The 19,969-nt window shown below is 40.8% G+C and overlaps 1 protein-coding gene across 1 annotated transcript in view; it reads left to right on the forward strand.

Moving 5' to 3' along the window:
• The window catches only part of MMRN2 (multimerin 2), a 39,164-nt gene extending 21,955 nt beyond the window's left edge, over positions 1–17,209 (forward strand). The window contains exons 5-7 of the mRNA XM_058188429.1: positions 167–319; positions 1,168–3,009; positions 15,490–17,209. Coding sequence (XP_058044412.1) covers positions 167–319; positions 1,168–3,009; positions 15,490–15,872 — 2,378 coding nt within the window. The 3' untranslated portion in view covers positions 15,873–17,209. The remainder of the gene's footprint in view (positions 1–166; positions 320–1,167; positions 3,010–15,489) is intronic.
• Positions 17,210–19,969: the final 2,760 nt, after the last annotated feature.

The following is a 19,969-nucleotide window of genomic DNA, read 5'->3' on the forward strand; positions in this document are numbered from 1 at the left end:
GGCAGGTGGGCGAAGCTTTGGCAACATTCACTGTATAAGACGCACAGACGTTTCAACCCACTTTTTTGGGGGGAAAAGGTGTGTCTTGTACACCGAAAAATACGATATATGTGTTTTTACCTTGTCTTGCTTCTCTGCAAAATAATGTCGTCTTTGCCGGATTCAGGAGATGTTGTAGAAGCCCATCAAAGTCATGAAGCACTGCTAGAAGACCTGCAGAATGACATTCACCAGACGGCAAACAATTTGGGAATCTTACAGAAAGTTCTTCATCACAATAGCACCAACAGAAATGGAGGCACAGACCAGCACCAGTCAGGTAAGAAAGGTATTTCTCAATAGTACTGATAAAGGAGAATATTTGTAGCTCAGGGTCGAATTGTGGGATCTTCTATGCTCTCTGGCCTTGGTTGTTTCCTTGCAGATGTTTCATTACCCAAACTAGATAACATCATCATTGCTAGAAGGGAGAGGGGTTTGCGGAGAGGAGAAGGAGGAGAACTGAGGTATCCTTGGTGTTCTCTGAGCTTGGGTGTTTCCTGCAGATGTTTCATTACTCAAACTAGGCAACATCATCAGTACTATGGTCATGAAACATCTGGAAGAAAAGAACCAAGCTCAGAAAGCACCAAAGACCCCTCATTTCTTAACAGTCTGAGGCAGGGGTTGACTTCAAAAATTTTAGCAAGGCGTTCTCTGCCCAGTTGCTGGGTGGGTGTGGCCATGATGGGTGTGGCCTAGTTGGCCTCCTGCACCATGGCGGGGAGTGGGAACTTTTTGCCCTCCCTGGGCTCTGGAGGCTTTCCTTGAGCCTCCGGGGGGGGGGTGTGTGAAAACGACCTCCCCAGGCTCCAGAGGCCAGAAATAGGCACGTTTCTGGCATCCCGAACTTCCGGTAGGCCTGTTTTTCACCCTCCCCAAGCCTCCACACACACCCTGCACTTACCTGCATCCAAAATGGGCCGTGTGGGGACTCCTGGTCGGGGCGGGGCGAGGTGGGCGGGGCCAGACAGGAATAGGATTTGGGGGTTCTCTGAACTGCATAGCATCTTAGCTAGGAGTTCTCTCGAACCCCTGAGAACCCCCAGCAGCCTACCCCTGGTCTGAGGCAATCAATCAAGCATAGAAGTAAATGCTAATGTATTTTTGGTTTGTGATATGTTTCAGAAGTCCAGCAAATGCTCTTTCTCCACATAAACAATTTCTTAAAGGAGCATTTCAATCCTGTCTGGGCCAGTTTCAATAAAAGTCTTCAGGACCTGTCCCTTGCTGTGCAGAACCTTTCCCACAGTGTGGAAGCAAATCGGAAGAGCATAGAGCGATTCCAAGAAAGTTCTGTGCCCAGAAAAGATTTCCAAGAACTAGGAACAAAGTTTGAATCCAAAGTCCAAGCAAATGTTCTGAGGGCTGACCAGATGAAGCGAGAAATGGATCATCACAACTACCTGCAACAAGCTGCCATCCATTACAATCTTACGATGATCAAAGCAGACACGGACCTGAAGCTCAAGAGACACCACAAACTGCAGCAGTCTGTTTTATTAGCTTTAAATAACAGTTTGGCTGACATGAGACAAGAGCAAAATAAGCTTCGTGGTGAGCTTGAGATGCTAAACAGAAATTTTGCAACGTTCCCAAGGCAATTGGGCAATCAAAATGAGGTGTTTGCTGATATCGATATGCAGAGCTTTAATCAGACCTTGGAAAAACATGCTCGGGAGCTAAAGACACTTTATGAGGAGTCTGAAAAAGACTATGAAGAACTAACTGATTCCATCACAAGGTTAAAAGACAGCTCAAAACGTGACATAGAGGACTTCCGAGTACGATTAATAGAAGGAAGTCTCATGATCGATGAATACAGAGAAGATGTAGAAAGGAAGATTTTTGCTCTTAATAATAGTCTGGCAGATATTCAAGAAAACTATTGGCGTCTACAGAAGTCCATGAAGACATGCTGTTGTGAAGACCAGCCTTCAAGTACTAATGTGGAAGACTTAAAGAACACCACTCAGATGCATGGAGAACATCTAAAGCATCTGGAGGCACGTTTAAAAGATCTCACTGCTGCTTTCCCACTTATCCATCAATCTTTGGATTTCCAGCAAGAACAAAGCTGGAAGCTACAAGATGGCCTGTCTCTCTTAAAAAACCATTCTGAAGTTTTTTCTGAGGAGGTTGATATGCTAAAAAAAGCCGATGAAAAGATGCATGACCATGTTACATATCTCAACAGTTCTTTCAATTCATTGCTGGTGGATGCATTGAGACACGAGAAGGCCCTTGAGATCCTGCTTGGAGAGGAAATTTTGGAACACCTATCTGAAGAAGAGGTCCTTCCATCCACAGATCAATTTCCAATGATGAACATCAAATTAATTTCAGACCATCTCAAGAAGCAGAGTATGACACTAGAGTCTTTTAAGAAGAGAATAGACTTTTTGGAGGCAGATCATGAAAATAATCCACATGAGCATAAATTTTTGAAAGACCCTGATACTGAGAAACAAATAGACCTCAACCCCCAACATGGTAGAGTAGAATATATGGAGCCAAACCATGAAGCTGTCATGGAGGATGCCTTAGATAATCCAGCATACCATGATATTACGACCCTAAAAAAAGAAATTGGACACCTTACCAAAGAGATGAAGAAATTTGAATTGCAATGGGATCATATACATTCCTGCTGCAATCAGACTGAGGCCAACCTAGGGGACCTCCTCAGCGTTTCAGTGAAGGAGGTGAAGGAAGATCTTGTATCAGCCCAAAAAAACTTTGAAGAACATCTAGCGATCTTTCAGAAATTGTTTGGAAATAGTAAGAAGTTGGCTGCCTCAAATGTAAGCCTGGATGTAGCAAAGCTTCAGTTGCTGATGAGCAGAAAAACGAGGAAGCAACTTAAGGAGCAAGAGCAGCAAAACGTGAGGGACAAGAAAGAGGTCCATGGACACAGGGAAGTTATTTTGAATGGAAGAAACAAGATAAATGCAGAGGCACTGGAGGCAGGTAGGTTTCTTCCAACTTTTAAAAATGTTCTCATCACGGTTTCCTAAACTTCTTCTCCAATGTCCCCACTGCATTTGTGGGTGGGTATTGAGACCTCAACAGATTAGGTGTTATTTTATTCTTAGAATTAATAATTGCTCTTATATATATAAAAAATAAGCCACAATTGTGTATCATCTGGACTGTCATATGATAGGTTGATATCTGAACACATCTGGATGTTGGGTTCTTTTATTTAAAACTATTATAAGAGAGGGGTGGTAGATATGAAGAAAGCATAACCTTACAAGATCCAGGTTGATCCTTAGAACCGTTGAACACTTCTTTCCTCAGCCAGGTTCCTTCTCATTCTCTTCTCACTGTCCTGGACTGGGATGAATAGCCCTATCTAACAAAATGAAAGTCAATGTAGAGAAAAGTAAGGTTTTACACTTAGGCAAGAAAAACCAAATATTCAGGTACAGATTAAGTGAAACATGGCTTAATAGCAGTAACTGTGAGTGGGATCTTGGAGTCCTGGTGGACAATCACTTAAATAAGAGACAGCAGTGTGTGGCAGCAGCCAAAAAAGCCAATGTAATCCTAGGTTGCATTAACAGAGGGATAGACTCAAGATCCCATGAAGAATTAGTACTGCATTGTAAAGCCTTGGTAAGATCACACTTACAATACTGAATCCAGTTTTGGTCACCATATTATAAAACAGATGTTGAGACTCTGGAAAGAGTGCAGAAAAGAGCAACAAAGATGATTAGGAGGCTGGAGGCTAAAACATATGAAGAACAGTTTCAGAAATTTGGTATGACTAGTCTAGAGAAAAGAAGGACTAGGGGTGACAGAATAGCAGTGCTCCAATATTTGAAAGGTTATCATAAAGAAGAGGGGGTCAATTTATTTCCCAAAGCATCAGAAGACAAGACAAGAAACAGTGGATGGAAACTAATCCAAGAGAGAGTCAATCTAGAACTAAGGAGAAATTTCCTGACAGAACAAATAATCAGTGAAAGGGCTTGCCTTCAGAAGTTCTGGGTGCTCCATCCCTGGAGGCTTTTAAGAAGAGACTGAATAGTCACTTGTCTGAAATGGTATAGGGTCTCCTGCTTGAGCAGAAAGTTGGACTAGAAGACCTCCAAGGACCCTTTCAACTCTGTTATTCTGTTAATTTTGCTGAAGAGACTGATGTCAGGGTTCCGAAAGATGCCTTAATTAACTCATGAGCCTCGAGCCAAGTTTCAAAAGAAATCCAGTTATTTATTAGGAGCAACATGTCAGTAACTTCCCTAGTGTACTCAACTCTGCCACACATAATTTACTGCTCAACTCTGTTTCCGCCCCTCCTCTCAGTCTGTGTTATAAATCACATTCTCGGAGGCTCCAGTGACGTCACCCTCCTGCTGGGTGCTCAAACAGAGCACTCCGTGTTAGAAGATTGTAAAAGTCAGTGAAACAGAAAATAAATCACTGTTCACTGAGCTTAGCATAATCTCTGGGTGAAAGAGATTATCAGAATTGTGGAAGAGTGGCAGGTCTGACAGGGGGTTTGCTCTTAAGAGCGAATTTTCCTGGATTTATGACCCCACCGAATTCCACTCCTTCCAACTTCAGCACGCCCCTGTTTTTATCAGGGAAAAGGAGAGGAATGTTGCTTCTGCTCTAGAGAACTTATTAAATTGATTGATATTCCAAGCAGACGGGAATTTCACAAGCGTTCGAACTTTGATGTAGAATCAGTACGGCAAGTACCGACTCCCTTTTTGAAATTTGAAACCTTTCTTTGTCTTTGATTAATTGACTTTAAAATGGCGTCTAAAAGTGAAAGTAAAATTTTTAGTACGATGAAGCAGCGTTACTTGTGGATTGTTACAAACGGAGTTTTTTATACTGAAAGGAGGGAAGGAGAGTTATTAAGTTTGAATTCCTGATTCTTTTGAAGACAGAATGGCAGCTAAACCTTTAAAGCCTTCTGGAAGAAGGGATCTGAACCAAGTCTTGAGGAAATATTGAAAGAACAATTAAAACTTTCTGAAGATAGGCAAAAGAGATGATGGAGAATTTTAATGCAAAAATAAGAGAAGATATTCTTATGGCAGTTCAAGGACTGAGTAAAAAATTGAAGGATTGGAAGTGGAAATGCAACAGATCTCTCAGTCAAATAAGTATTTAGAAGATGAAATGAAAGGTGTTCAGAAAAAAGTGGATCAAAATGAAGATCAGGTTGTGATATTACAATATAAACTTATGGAAGGAGCTCTTAGAATTGTGGTATGCGAGAAGAGCGTGGAGAAGACTTAAGAAAAATTATATCAGAAGCATTGGCTGAATTTATTGAAGCGGACCCCAAGAGGTAGCTTACCAAATTGATAAAATATATAGAGTTAATTCTTGGATTGCAAGACAGAGAAAGCTTCCTCGGGACATTGTGGTTTATTTTGTGAAAAGGACTATGAGAAATCAAATTCTGCAAGTTTCATATCAGACAACTTTAAAAATTGGAGAACAGGAGTTGAAGGTGTTGAAAGAGATTCCTTCAAAGATGTTAAGAGACAGGAAGCAATTTGCTTTTTTTACACAAGAACTTAAAAAACATCAGATTCAATTCAGATGGGAGGTGCCAGTTGGACTGACACTATTCTATCAAGGAAGGAGATATAGAATTGACACGGTTTTAAAGGCAAAGGATTTTCTTTCTACAGTTTTGAAAGTCGAAATAGAAGTGATAGAAAACTTCAAGAGACTCAAGAAGGCGTGGTGACCCAAGAGCCTTTATTGCTGCCAGTATTAGAGGAACCACAAGAGCAAAGGGTGACAAGAGGAGCCCTTAAGCGTAAAGAAGAGCAACAGTCTCAAAGTAAAAGTCAGGATCCCATTATGGAAGCTGTGGGAGGAGCTAGACGGAAGATACCGGAGGAGGAGCTTCCGTTGTCTGCTTCAAAGCTTCAGGAGGCCAGTAATGGCAAATAGAATCTTGTCATGGAATGTTAATGGCTTGAATTCAGCTCAGAAAAGAAGGAAAATATTTCACTACTTGAAACAATTAAAAATGATGTGATTTGTTTGCAAGAGACACATATAAAATTATCAGACCAAAAATATTTAGTTAATTCAAAATTGGGTAACCATTTTGTTGCATCAGCTTTGGAAAAGAAGCATGGAATTGTTGTATATATCAGGAAGGATATACCAGCTAAGCTAATTGAGGCAGATATTCAAGGAAGATTTATTGCTATTGAACTGGTGATAGATGCAAAATCAACTTTGGTGATAGGTATTTATGCACCTAATCAGCAACAAGAAAAGTTTTACAAAATGTTACATGAGAGGTTGACCCTCTGGGATTATAGTTCGTTTATTTTATTAGGAGACTGGAATGGAGTAATTGATACAAGAAAGAGAACTTCCTCCAAGAAGATACCTATACATGCAAAATTACCAAAATCTTTTTTTGAAATGATGGAAGACTTTGAGTTTAGAGATATATGGAGGTTACGGAATCCAGATGAGAGAGATTTTACTTTTTTTTCTGATAGGCATCAATCTTTTTCACGCATTGATTTTATTTTAATTTCTAATGACTTGCTTTCTAGGGTGAAGAAAACGAAGATATTTTCGAGGTGTTTAACTGACCATAGCCCAGTATGGATGGAATTATTACAAGGGAAAAAAGGTGGTAGAACATGGAGGTTGAATGAAAATCTGTTTAGATATGAGGATAATGTAACTTATTGTAAGAAACAGTTAAAAGAATTTTTTGATTTTAATATGTACAAAGGGACACCTATAGGAACTGTGTGGGAAGCGAGCAAAGCGTTTATTAGAGGATATTGATTTATTTGGACAACAGGCAAAGGAATAATAAACAAAGGCAGCGTAGATATTTGGAAGAAGAAATTCAAAGGAAGCAACAGTTATTAATTCAAAACCCACAAGATCATAAACTTAAAGAGGCTATAAAAATATTACAGAGTCAATTTAATATGTTAATGGCAGACCAGGTGGCAACGAATATACAATATGCTAAACATAATACCTTTTGTAATGCAAATAAACCTGGGAGATGGTTGGCATATAATTTAAGGAAGAAACAGAAAGCACGTGTCATACAAAAAATAGAATATAAAGGTAAAGAGATATATCAACAGGATAAAATTAAAAGGCATTCTCAGAATTTTATACTGCACTATATGCAAAAGACAAAATATTGGATAGGGACATTTATGATTATTTGAAAGATTATAAGGTGAATATTCTAACATTAGAACAGAGGAGGAGCTGAACCGGCCGATAGCTACTGGAGAAATAGTGGAGGCAATTAAACAATTAAAATGGGAAAACCCTGGTACAGATGGTCTTACAGCAACTTATTATAAAAACACAGGATGAAATATTAGGCCCACTTAAAGAATTATTTAATCAGATACAATTAGGAGTGGAATACCCCGTCATGGAAAACATCTTTTATTTCACTGATACCGAAAGAGGAGCAAGACTGCTCTAAACCTGGTAACTATAGGCCGATTTCACTTTTAAATAATGATTATAAGATTTTGTAAAATAATAGCAAATAGATTAATGTTAGTTTTACAACAAAGAATTCATACTGATCAATCTGGTTTTATAAAAGGGAGGCAGATGAGGAATAATGTTAGACAGATTATTAATATATTGGAATATTTGGAAAAGAAGAATACTTCAGCGGCACTTATTTTTTTGGATGCAGAGAAAGCCTTTGATCGATTGCATTGGGATTTTTTATTTAAATTAATAGAGAAAATGCAATTTGGAGACTGTTTTATTAGAATAATTAAAGCGATTTATGGAGAGCAAACAGCACAGATTATAGTAAATGGTAGTTTGACAGAAGTTATTAAGATTGCGAAAGGAACAAGACAGGGATGTCCCTTATCACCATTATTGTTTGTTTTGACTCTGGAACCATTATTAGATAAAATACGAGAATTAATGAAAATAGAGGAATTAAGATTAGACAATATGAGTACAAAGTTAGAGCTTTTGCAGATGATGTAGTGGTTACGTTAATGAATCCTATAAATTCAAGTAGATTTTTGTTGGAAGTAATTGATAAATATGGAAAGGTATCAGGATTTAAAATAAATCAGAAAAAAACAAAAGTGATAATTAAAAATATGTCTATACAACAGAAACAAAAACTAGAGGAAATGACAGGATTTGAGGTAGTAAAAAAGGTTAAATATTTAGGGTCTATATTAGCTCATCGAACAAGAAACTTTATAAGAATAATTATGACTTGCTATGGCAAAAAGTTCAGAATGATATGAATGGCTGGAAGAAATTGCAGTTATCCCTATTGGGAAGGATTGCGGCTATTAAAATGAATGTGTTACCTAGATTTTTGTTTCTGTTCCAGATGATACCTATAATTAAAAAGGATAAAAATTTGGAAGATTGGCAGAGTGGGATTAATAAATTTATATGGCAGGGTAAAAAGGCGAGGGTTAAAATGAAAATAATACAGGATTCACGGGAAAGAGGTGGTTTAAGAATGCCTAATTTTAAACTATATTATGAAGCAGTAACCCTTTCAGTAATAAGTGACTGGTTTAACTTAACAGAGGAAAGAATTTTGAATATAGAAGGTTATGACTTGTTATATGGATGGCATGCGTACTTATTTTATGGAAAAAAGTGGATAGGGCTTTTAAGAATCATGTGTTGAGAAGTGCTCTTTATGGTCTGGAATAAATATTCCTATAAATTAGATTATAAGATTCCTATATGGGCGAGCCCTAGACATGCAATAGAGAATATAAATATAGAACAGAAACAGGAAATGATTACATATAAAGAACTTTTGTATGCTGAAGGAGGTAGATTGCAATTAAAATCATTACAGGTATTAAATGAAGAAGGGAGGAATTATACTTGGTTTCAATATGGGCAAATAAGTGCTAGATGGAAAGAAGATCAAAAATTGGTATAATGCAAAGGGAGGAAAATTTAATAAAGCAAATTAGAAATCAGACCCAGGAGCATATAAAGAGATTGTATAATGTGTTGCTTGAAATAGATTCGGAAAAGGATTTGGTAAAGGATTGTATGATAAAATGGGCACAGAATATTCAGGAACCAATAATGTTGGAAACATGGGAGAAAATTTGGGTTAGAAATGTTAAGTTTACACAAGCACAGAATTTAAGGAAAATTTTTATAAGATGTTTTATAGATGGCATTTAGATCCCAAAAAATTATCATGTATGTATCCTAATATCCAAGCGAAATGTTGGAGGTGTGATTGTGATGATGCTACATATTTTCATATTTGGTGGACTTGCAAGAAAATTAAGGTCTTTTGGATAAGAATTTGGTGGATTATTCAAAATGTACTGAAGAAGAAGATAAAGTTCCTGCCACAATTTTTCCTTTTGGGAATTATAATGGATTGTACAGGGATTGAGACTAAATTGATTTTGAACTTAATAACAGCAGCAAGACTGTTGATTGGACAATACTGGAAGAAAGAAGAGATACCTACAATAGAAGAATGGATATTGAAAGTTATTAATTTGGCTGAGATGGCTAAAATCTCAGCGCTTTTAAAAGACAATACGCAGGAAAGATATTTAATTGAATGGAAAAATGGATTGATTATCTACAAAACAGATATCAGATTAAGAAATATCAGATTGCCTTTGAATAATTAGAAAGTTATTTTATGTAATGGGGAGGGGGTTGGGAGACGAAAAGCTTTGGATGTGGTTATTTGGATTGGACTTTACCTTGTGATTGACCCGGAAGCCGGGGTGGGGAGGGGGATGTTTTGTTTTTTTTTTTTTTTGGGAGGGAGGGGGAAAAAAGGGGGAAAATGTTTTTGTTTTTTTTAAAACTCTTTCAATAAAAAAAAAAAAAAAATAAAAAAAATAAATCACATTCTCCAACAAGGCACTTTCCTGCTCTGTAGAAACCACGCCTCACATGCCGGCTCCGGTAATCTGAGATCCAACCTTGAAGAAGGCATGCATGGAATGTGCTTTTGAACACGGCTGTTGAACAGGGCCTCTGGTGGCTCAGACTGCTAAGACAGTCTGTTATTAACACAGCTGCTTGCAATTACTGCAGGTTTAAGTCCCACCAGGCCCAAGGTTGACTCAGCCTTCCATCCTTTATAAGGTAGGTAAAATGAGGACCCAGATTGTTGGGGGCAATAAGTTGACTTTGTATATAATATACAAATGGATGAAGACTATTGCTTAACACAGTGTAAGCCGCCCTGAGTCTTCGGAGAAGGGCGGGATATAAATGCAAAAAAACCCACAAAACCTGCTCCATCAGTCCTCCTCCCCCCTTTCCTGCCCATGTCAACTCAAGAGCAGACCAGGAATGCTTTACGAGTTGACTACTGATGGAGGGAGGTGGGTTTTCAGTTTTTGATTCTGGATGGAAAAGATCCAGAATGTTGGGGAAATTCAGATACCTTAGATGTCCTCTGCAAATTTCAGCAGGTTGCATTGAAATTTCAATTTTGTGTTTCTCAACCTTGGGGGGACACCAGATGTGTGGGCCAAGGGCTGTGGTACAGTGGTGAAATCTGAACTGGTTAACTACCGGTTCGGTGGCTGCGCATGCACTCTTGCGTGCCAGTACACACCACACACCAAATGCGAAGTGCACGCGTGCATGTGCAGTGCACACTAAAAGGAGGCATGGGAAGGAAAGTAAGTAGAACAGCACATGCGGGGGTGGTTGTAATCAGCTGTGGTGTGCAATCGTCGGAGCCTCTTTTTTAAAAGCATTTTTTAATTACCTTTTTGGGCGAATAGCCGATCCGGTCTGAACAGGGAGCATTTCACCCCTGCTGTGAATGTTGGGAGTGGACTTGCACGCTGGATTTTCTCAAGATCAGGAAACACTGAGCTGGATGGCCAGACAAGTTGGATGATACCAACAGAAGAGGATATTTGTAGCTCAGGGTTGAACTGTGGTTGCTCTTGGTGCTTTTTGACTTTAGTTTGTTTTCTTACAGATGTTTCATTACCCAAACTAGGTAATCGCATTAGTGCATTTAAGTAGCTAAGTCAGTGGGGAAAACCAGATAATGACCCACGATTTATTTAACGACCACAGTGTTTTGCAGGGAAAAAAGAGGTTTTAAAATCAGGCTGAATTCACTTAGTGACTTGTTCAGTGAGGGAAGTTCCAGCCCCCAGCTGTGATTGTAAATTGAGGACTAGCTGTAGTGCATCTCAGAAGGGAAATGCCAAAGAAATGATTCGGTTAAAAAAGAAAATTTTGTCAAAGACCTGGATCTATTTACCACTAATGCACATTTTCAGTTTCAATGTCTGATCAAGTTCTATATAATCAAATACAAAGAGAACATGAGGCTATGAATATAATCTACAAATGCACTTTGCTCTGCTGGGATGAAAAAAAAACATCACTATATTATATAACATTATATAACACTCCAGAAGATAGGCTCAAGTTACAGAAAGATCTTGACAGACTTGAACATTGGGCGCTATCTAACAAAATGAAAGTCAATGTAGAGAAAAGTAAGGTTTTACACTTAGGCAAGAAAAACCAAATATTCAGGTACAGATTAAGTGAAACATGGCTTAATAGCAGTAATTGTGAGTGGGATCTTGGAGTCCTGGTGGACAATCACTTAAATAAGAGACAGCAGTGTGTGGCAGCCGCCAAAAAAGGCAATGTAATCCTGGGCTGCATAAACAGAGGATAGACTCAAGATCCCATGAAGAATTAGTACTGCATTGTAAAGCCTTGGTAAGACCACACTTACAATACTGAATCCAGTTTCGGTCACCATATTATAAAACAGATGTTGAGACTCTGGAAAGAGTGCAGAAAAGAGCAACAAAGATGATTAGGAGGCTGGAGGCTAAAACATATGAAGAACAGTTTCAGAAATTTGGTATGACTAGTCTAGAGAAAAGAAGGACTAGGGGTGACAGAAAGCAGTGCTCCAATATTTGAAAGGTTATCATAAAGAAGAGGGAGTCGGGCTGTTCTCCAAAGCACCTGAGGGTAGAACAAGAAGGGCGGGATATAAATGCAAAACCCCCCACAAAACCTGCTCCATCAGTCCTCCTCCCCCCTTTCCTGCCCATGTCAACTCAAGAGCAGACCAGGAATGCTTTACGAGTTGACTACTGATGGAGGGAGGTGGGTTTTCAGTTTTTGATTCTGGATGGAAAAGATCCAGAATGTTGGGGAAATTCAGATACCTTAGATGTCCTCTGCAAATTTCAGCAGGTTGCATTGAAATTTCAATTTTGTGTTTCTCAACCTTGGGGGGACACCAGATGTGTGGGCCAAGGGCTGTGGTACAGTGGTGAAATCTGAACTGGTTAACTACCGGTTCGGTGGCTGCGCATGCACTCTTGCGTGCCAGTACACACCACACACCAAATGCGAAGTGCACGCGTGCATGTGCAGTGCACACTAAAAGGAGGCATGGGAAGGAAAGTAAGTAGAACAGCACATGCGGGGGTGGTTGTAATCAGCTGTGGTGTGCAATCGTCGGAGCCTCTTTTTTAAAAGCATTTTTTAATTACCTTTTTGGGCGAATAGCCGATCCGGTCTGAACAGGGAGCATTTCACCCCTGCTGTGAATGTTGGGAGTGGACTTGCACGCTGGATTTTCTCAAGATCAGGAAACACTGAGCTGGATGGCCAGACAAGTTGGATGATACCAACAGAAGAGGATATTTGTAGCTCAGGGTTGAACTGTGGTTGCTCTTGGTGCTTTTTGACTTTAGTTTGTTTTCTTACAGATGTTTCATTACCCAAACTAGGTAATTGCATTAGTGCATTTAAGTAGCTAAGTCAGTGGGGAAAACCAGATAATGACCCACGATTTATTTAACGACCACAGTGTTTTGCAGGGAAAAAGAGGTTTTAAAATCAGGCTGAATTCACTTAGTGACTTGTTCAGTGAGGGAAGTTCCAGCCCCCAGCTGTGATTGTAAATTGAGGACTAGCTGTAGTGCATCTCAGAAGGGAAATGCCAAAGAAATGATTCGGTTAAAAAAGAAAATTTTGTCAAAGACCTGGATCTATTTACCACTAATGCACATTTTCAGTTTCAATGTCTGTTTGGGGTGGTAGAATAGAACGATCAAGTTCTATATAATCAAATACAAAGAGAACATGAGGCTATGAATATAATCTACAAATGCACTTTGCTCTGCTGGGATGAAAAAAAACAAACATCACTATATTATATACAAAAGCATGTTGTACCAGAGATTCAGAGTGAAAAATGTACCCTCTGCCTTTGATTAGCTTCCAATATCTCTCTCTATTAAATATGGAGAGGTAATGACCCAGAGTTTTTAAAAAACTTAGGAAAATAACCACCCAGTTTATCAAAAAAGCTTCTCAATAAGATGGCAACAGCTTAAAGGGACTTTCAGGAAGCTGCCTGATTAAGGTCTGAGTATTCAAGTATTTTTCTTTTCTGGTGAAGTTAATTTGCTTTGTAGCAGCGACATCTCCTGGCCATCTTCCTCTTTCCAAGCTGAACTGCTTCCCACATGGCATTGCAGGACCCTTTGTTGAGATGCAGAGCAGATGCCACCTTCTGGTGTCTACCTCCTTCACTGAGATATTGTTGGGTGGGAGGTTTTCAAGACTTCTCGTGCTTCGCTTTGGCGGTTGAGTTGTGTGTCTAATCCCAGAAGTAGGCTGTGTTTTGTCTGTTTCCTAGAGACCTTTGTTTTTCTCCTTGATAGAATGAGGAAGGGAAATAGCCTTTTTTCAACTTTTGGATAAGAAAAAAAAAGTCCTATTTGGACATGGTTGATCTTCTTATGAATAACTCCACCTCTACAGATCCAGAGAAGGTGCTGCGAGTTGTTTATCCATACGCTGAGCACCAACACTTGTGCTTTGTGCATCATATTGTCCAAACAAACTACTTTGTTTAATGGGTGGTGCTTGTATTGTTGGAGAAACATAATGTTGGAGAAAACCACCAGTCTTCACTTATATCCATGTCAAACCCCTTGATGGCTCAAGCCTGCACAGATTCCTTATTTTTCATCTCTTTATTATAGGGGAGCATTAAGGGCAAACCAATGGTGGGTTTCAAATTTTTTTACTACTGGTTCTGTGAGTGTGGCTTGGTGGGCGTGGAAGGGGAAGGATACTGTAAAATCTCCATTCCCTCCCCAATTCAGGGGAAAGTTACTGCAAAATTCCCATTTCCTCCCAATCAGCTGGGATTTGGGAGGCAGAGAATAGATGGGGGCGGGGCCAGTCAGAATTTTTATTACCGGTTCTCAGAACTACTCAAAATTTCTGCTACCGGTTCTCCAGAACTGGTCAGAACCTGCTGAAACCCGCCTCTGGGGCAAACACATAAAAGATGAAGAATTATTGTATTAAGCAGAATCACCGGGAGAAAGTTAATGAAGCTGTGGGGCCTGCCGATGGTATGGCGAGAAGTTAGAACTCCTTGTGGCAGTGCAGTTCTTGACATCACCATTAAGTTAAGATATAGAATATATTTGAGGAGGTAGCAAGGATGAAAGAGGGAGATGGAGACAGCGTCGATGACTGGAGAAAACTGGGAATCACAATCTGGATCAGAGAAAAATTTGGGAGTAAGATTTATCTTGTACAGTAGTGGCCAAAATTGTGGAAACCTTTTGGGAAAAGTGTATTTTTGAGGTTTGATGGCTAATAACACCACTTTTTTGGGGGAGTTTCAAGATAATCATATTCAACTGCTGGAATGGCCTGGGAATAGCCCAGATCTTAACCCCATTGAAAATCTATGGAGCCAACTAAAGAAACTTGTTAGTCAGAAGCGATCTACAATAAAACCCAGTTAATAGAAGCCATCCTTCAATCTTGGTTTAACATTATAACAGCTACAGAACTAAAAGACTTGGTTCACTCCATGGGAAGACATTGTAAGGCTGTAATTCATGCTAAAGGTTACTCAACTAAGTATTAACTGACATGGTGATAATTTTTGTATATCCCATTTTTTCCACGTGTTTCCCTTTTCTTCTTTATACTGTAACTGCTATTCTAATAGCAAATCTTTCATAAAAGTTATTGCATTACAATTCTTGATTAAATTATCTTTCCATTGATATATAATTTTATGGTACTACTCCCAAAAAAATAAAGTGGTGTTATTAGCAAGTTTTAGAAAATACACTTTTCCCAAAAGGTTTCCACAATTTTGGCCACTACTGTATGTTGCCCTCTGCTACATGTCTTAATATTCATTTCCAAGCTGGTTTAGAAGAATCTCACTAGAACAGGGGTCTCCAATCTTGGCAACTTTAAGACTTGTGGACTTCAACTCCCAGAATTCCTCAGCCAGCAAAGTTGAAGTCCACAAGTCTTAAAGTTGCCAAGGTTGGAGACCTCTGCACTAGAATGTCTACGGTTACTTCATAAGTGCTACAGTTACATGGAATTCTGTTAGCATCCCATAATTTTTTCCCTTTTTCTTACCTCCAGACTCAGCGGTGGCTTTTTATGTGCAATATGCTGAAGATAAAGGGGAGCCCTCTGTCTTCAACCGCACCTACCTTAACTATGGAGGAGGTTACTCTCATGAACACGGCTACTTCAAGGCCTCTCATAACGGAGTTTACATGGTGGCGGTTGGTGCTGAGTTTCCCCCAGGGCCTGCTTTGGGACAACTAGTTTTCAGCAATGGCCACAGAATGACTCTAATAAACAACAAGAAGAGGAAATCCAGCGGTGGTTATACAACGGTCTTCGCCCTGGTGGAGCTGGAGAAGGGAGACTTGATGTGGTTTGAACTGGTGCAAGGGGCTGCTGTGAGACAGAACACAGTTGGGCTTAGCATGGCAGGATTCCTCTTACTGAAAACCTGAGGAGGGAGATATTGGTGATGTCAGGGGTCTTCCTGTGAGCGCAGTCAGTTTGATATTTCAATGAACGACCTGTTTCCTCTGTGCTAGGACATTAGCTCAGCAATGCTTGCTAGAACAGGGCTCTCCAACCTTGGCAACTTTAAGCCTGGTGGACTACAACTCCCAGAATACCCCAGCCAGCATAGCCAGATACCCAAATATCCAAATACCCAGCCAGCAAAGCAAAGGTGGCTGGGGAATTCTGAGAGTTGAAGTCCACCAGGCTTAAAGTCGCTAAGGTTGGGGACCCCTGTTCTAGAAGAACTTCAGTAGCTGCTTAGCCACAGCTCAAGTGAGGTAGAGTTGCAGAAGACAATCTGTTTCTTCAACTGGTCATGATGCAGATGCCTGTGACATTTTTTTCCTTTGTTGTCCTCAACGTTCTTGTGTTGTCAGCCCCCACCCCCCCAGAATTGTTGGATATGAGATGGGTGGCAAATAAGTTTTATAAATAAAAATCTCAAGTCTGATCCCCACACCCACAATTTGCAGAGTCAGGCTATGAATAGGAAGAGAGAGTAATGCTTCTAGTACCCATCCATGGAAAAAGCCAACTTTATCCAAACAAACTACTTTGTATAATGGGTGTGGCTTGTTTCTTCCTGCATCACCTATAGCAGGGGTGTCAAACTCTTGGCATCACGTTGTTGTCACGTGACTTTTCCCCCCTTTGCTAAACCAGGTGTGGGCATGGCCAACGTATGATGCATCCGGCCCGTGGGCCGCAAGTTTGACACCCCCGATCTATGGTCTACCTGGAGATTTAGAAACTTAGTGCTTGTGATATTTTTTTTCTTTTGTCGTCCTCAACTTTTTTGTGTTGTCAGCTGCCCCAGAGTTGTTGGATATGAGATGGGCAGCAAATAAATTTTATAAATAAAATGTCATGTCCGATTCCAACACCCACATTTGCAGAGCCAGGCTATAGCTAAGAAGAGAGAGCAATGCTTCTGGAACCCATTCATGGAAAAACCCAACTGTCAGGCCTGGAAACCATATTAGACTTTAGGGTTCCAGACGCTGCCACATTTTTCCCCTGAGGGGAGGAAGGGGGGCTGAGGGGTATGGTAACATTCTTCAAGCGGTCAAGGTCGGATGGTGTTCACATCTGCAGGAAGAGTGGCAAGAAGATATTCGAATGAACTGGGAGAACGTGGGACCATGTGACCACCAAAGGGGTCAGGGGGGTGGGACTCTTGGGGTTTGTATAACTGGGAAAAGAATCCGGAAATTCAGTTTTGGAATTTCACTCATCGTGTGCCAGTTTCCTCATGCTAGTAAAGAACTCTGGAAAACAATGGCTTCTGAGTTTTTTTGATGCAGAAGAGGTTTTTCTGGAACCTTGACACCAACTTTGTTCCTCATATTGTCCAAAGAAACTAATTAGTTTAACGGATGCAGCTTGTTTCTTCCTGCATCATCTAGGGATGTCAAACTCGATTTCATTGAGGGCCACATCAGGGTTGTGTTTGACCTTGGGGGACGGGATGGCTGTGGGCAGGGCGGGCGTGGCCAGCTTGATGTCACTTGTGTAGAGGGCATCTGTGGTGGCCCAAGCACCCTGCCAGTGAAAACTGCCTCCCAGGCTCCGTTTTTAGCCACAATAGCCTCCTGCCTGTGAAAAGGAAGCTCGAGGCCATCTGTGCGGCCCCCCCCCCCAAGCTCTGTTTTTCCTGACAGAGGGCAGCAGGAGGCCGTCATGGCTGAAAACAGAGCCTGGGAGGGCCATTCCAAGCTCTGCTTTTGCTGTCATGGACCGGTCCTTTGCTGTTTCTAGGGCAGCCCTGCGGGCCGGTTCTAAGCACCCTGCAGGCTGGATCTGGACCCCAGGTCTTGACACCCCTGGTCTATATTCACACCGGAAGATTAGAACCCCAAGGAGAGCAACAAGGCATTTCTCCCAGCCTCTTGAATGATCTGCAATGGCGATCAACCCAAAGAGACAATCCTAAAACGTATCGTTTAAAGATGACCCTTGTCAGAAATATTTCACTTTGTTGACCTTCCTGAGCCCGAATTTTTTCTAAACATCCTGTATTAAATGTACTTGGAGTGATTATTTCCAAAATTCATGTGCTGAAAAACCGTGGGATTAAACTCACCTGATGAATGGAAAATGTTTTTTAAAAGATAATTCCTTTTCAGGGCCTGGTTCCAATTTATTTCTAGTAATACTTAAAAAAAAAAAGCAAGGATGGATAAAAACAGGGCTTTCGCAAATATACATTAAGAAATAAGCCATTTTTGACACAATTAATTTGCCTGTGGCCAAGAATGGAAGCTATGCAAAACTGAATCTACAGTAGTTCAAAATTACTGAAAAAAGTGACTTATGATAGTTTTCTACACTTACAACTGTGGCAGCATCCCCATGGTCATGTGATCACAATTCAGAGGCCTGGCAACTGACTCATATTTATGACGGACGCATTGTCTTGGGATCATGTGATCCCCTTTTGGCAAGCAAAGTCAATGGGGAAGTCAAATTCACTTCTTAACCTTGTTACTAACTTAATGTGATGATCCAGGGCATAGCCTGAAAGCAACACAGCCAGAGAACAGGCCTAACTCCCCTTTATTGATCCAAGGGTGCCCCCAAACATCCCCACGTTTACTACAAGTCCTGGAGCAAAACTCTCACCTGCACCTTCAGCAGCCTCTGGCTGGGAGTAGTCCAGTAAGCAAGGTTAGCCAAACAGTAACCAGGGCCAGTAGTCCAGTAATTCAGGTTAGCCGAACAGTAACCAGGGTCAGGAGTCCAATAAGCCAGGTTTAGCTAAACAGTAACTTCCAGGCATTGGCAAGTGCACACAAGGCTCCATAGATTCAACAAATGCCCCTCCCACCAGCACCTCCTTATACCTCAGCCCCATGTGTGCCTTGTGAAGGGATGGGCACTCTCCTCCCTCATAGCTGGTTCAGTCTGCGCTGTTCTCACCTTCTCTCTTCTCTCCATGCTGTAGGAACAGGAGGGGGTGGTTCTTACTCTTTGCCTGAGCTCTGTCGCTCCTGCTCCTCCCTGTCCACAAGCTTTTCTGATCCTGAAAAGCCTTGCCCGGACTGGCTCTACCCTTCCACAGTTTCCTCCAAGGCCAACAGAGCCACCCTCTTGATCTCTGTCGGTTCTTGTTCCAGCTCATCTTCCCCCACAGATTCAGATTCCGTCGGGGGCATGACACTTAATGATGATTCGCTTAAACACTCTGGCAGGCAAGGTCATACAATGGGGCAAAACTCATTTAACAACTGTCTCACTGAACAGCAGAAATTTTGCGCTCAATTGTAGTCGTTAAGTCGAGGCTTATCTGTACACAAATGTATCTATGTAAGCTTCACCCGAAAAAATCTTATCTTTAAAAAATATAGTGAAGCTTACATTAATGGAGTCTCGCTACTTCTGGCACACCAACAGAGACAGGGGATGCATTTTTGGGTAGGAATATTGCTTCCACATAAGCATTATATAAAATAGCAAATACACTAGCTAGCCCACCACTGAGAATCACAGCTAACTATTCAACAAGTGATGGTGTTTGGCTGGAACTTGTATCAGCAACACCCCAGACGTGTAATCAGTGGTGGGATTCAGCCAGATCTGTCTGGTTCGGGAGAACTGGTACCAGCGACTGCAGTAGGCCCTGCCCACTGTAATGCCGTCCTATTTAACCATGTTTTGGAGGCCGTGCACATGTGTGGAAGGCATGTGCGTGAGCAAAGAGCACACGCAGAAAGGCGTGCATGCATGGAATGAGGTGCATGCTCACACTTGCGAAGCAGCAGGGAAGGTAAGTGAATCCCACCTGTGTGTGTAATATATTTTAGTCACCAGGGTACATATAAAGATGAGGGTAAAATGTTATTCTCCTATCCCTTTGTAATGTTATTGCACCATTTCTTGATGATGTACAATCTCCTTCTAAGAATAATCTTTTTTTGTAGATGTCAAAGATCACTTTGGATACCAATTTCACTGCATGAAACAACTCTGAGTTGGATTCTGAATTTTAAATACATGGACAGCGACTTACCAAATAATATGAGCAGCCGGGAGTGAATCC

Source organism: Ahaetulla prasina, chromosome 6 (genome assembly GCF_028640845.1).
Source record: "Ahaetulla prasina isolate Xishuangbanna chromosome 6, ASM2864084v1, whole genome shotgun sequence".
Taxonomy (NCBI): Eukaryota; Metazoa; Chordata; class Lepidosauria; order Squamata; family Colubridae; genus Ahaetulla; species Ahaetulla prasina.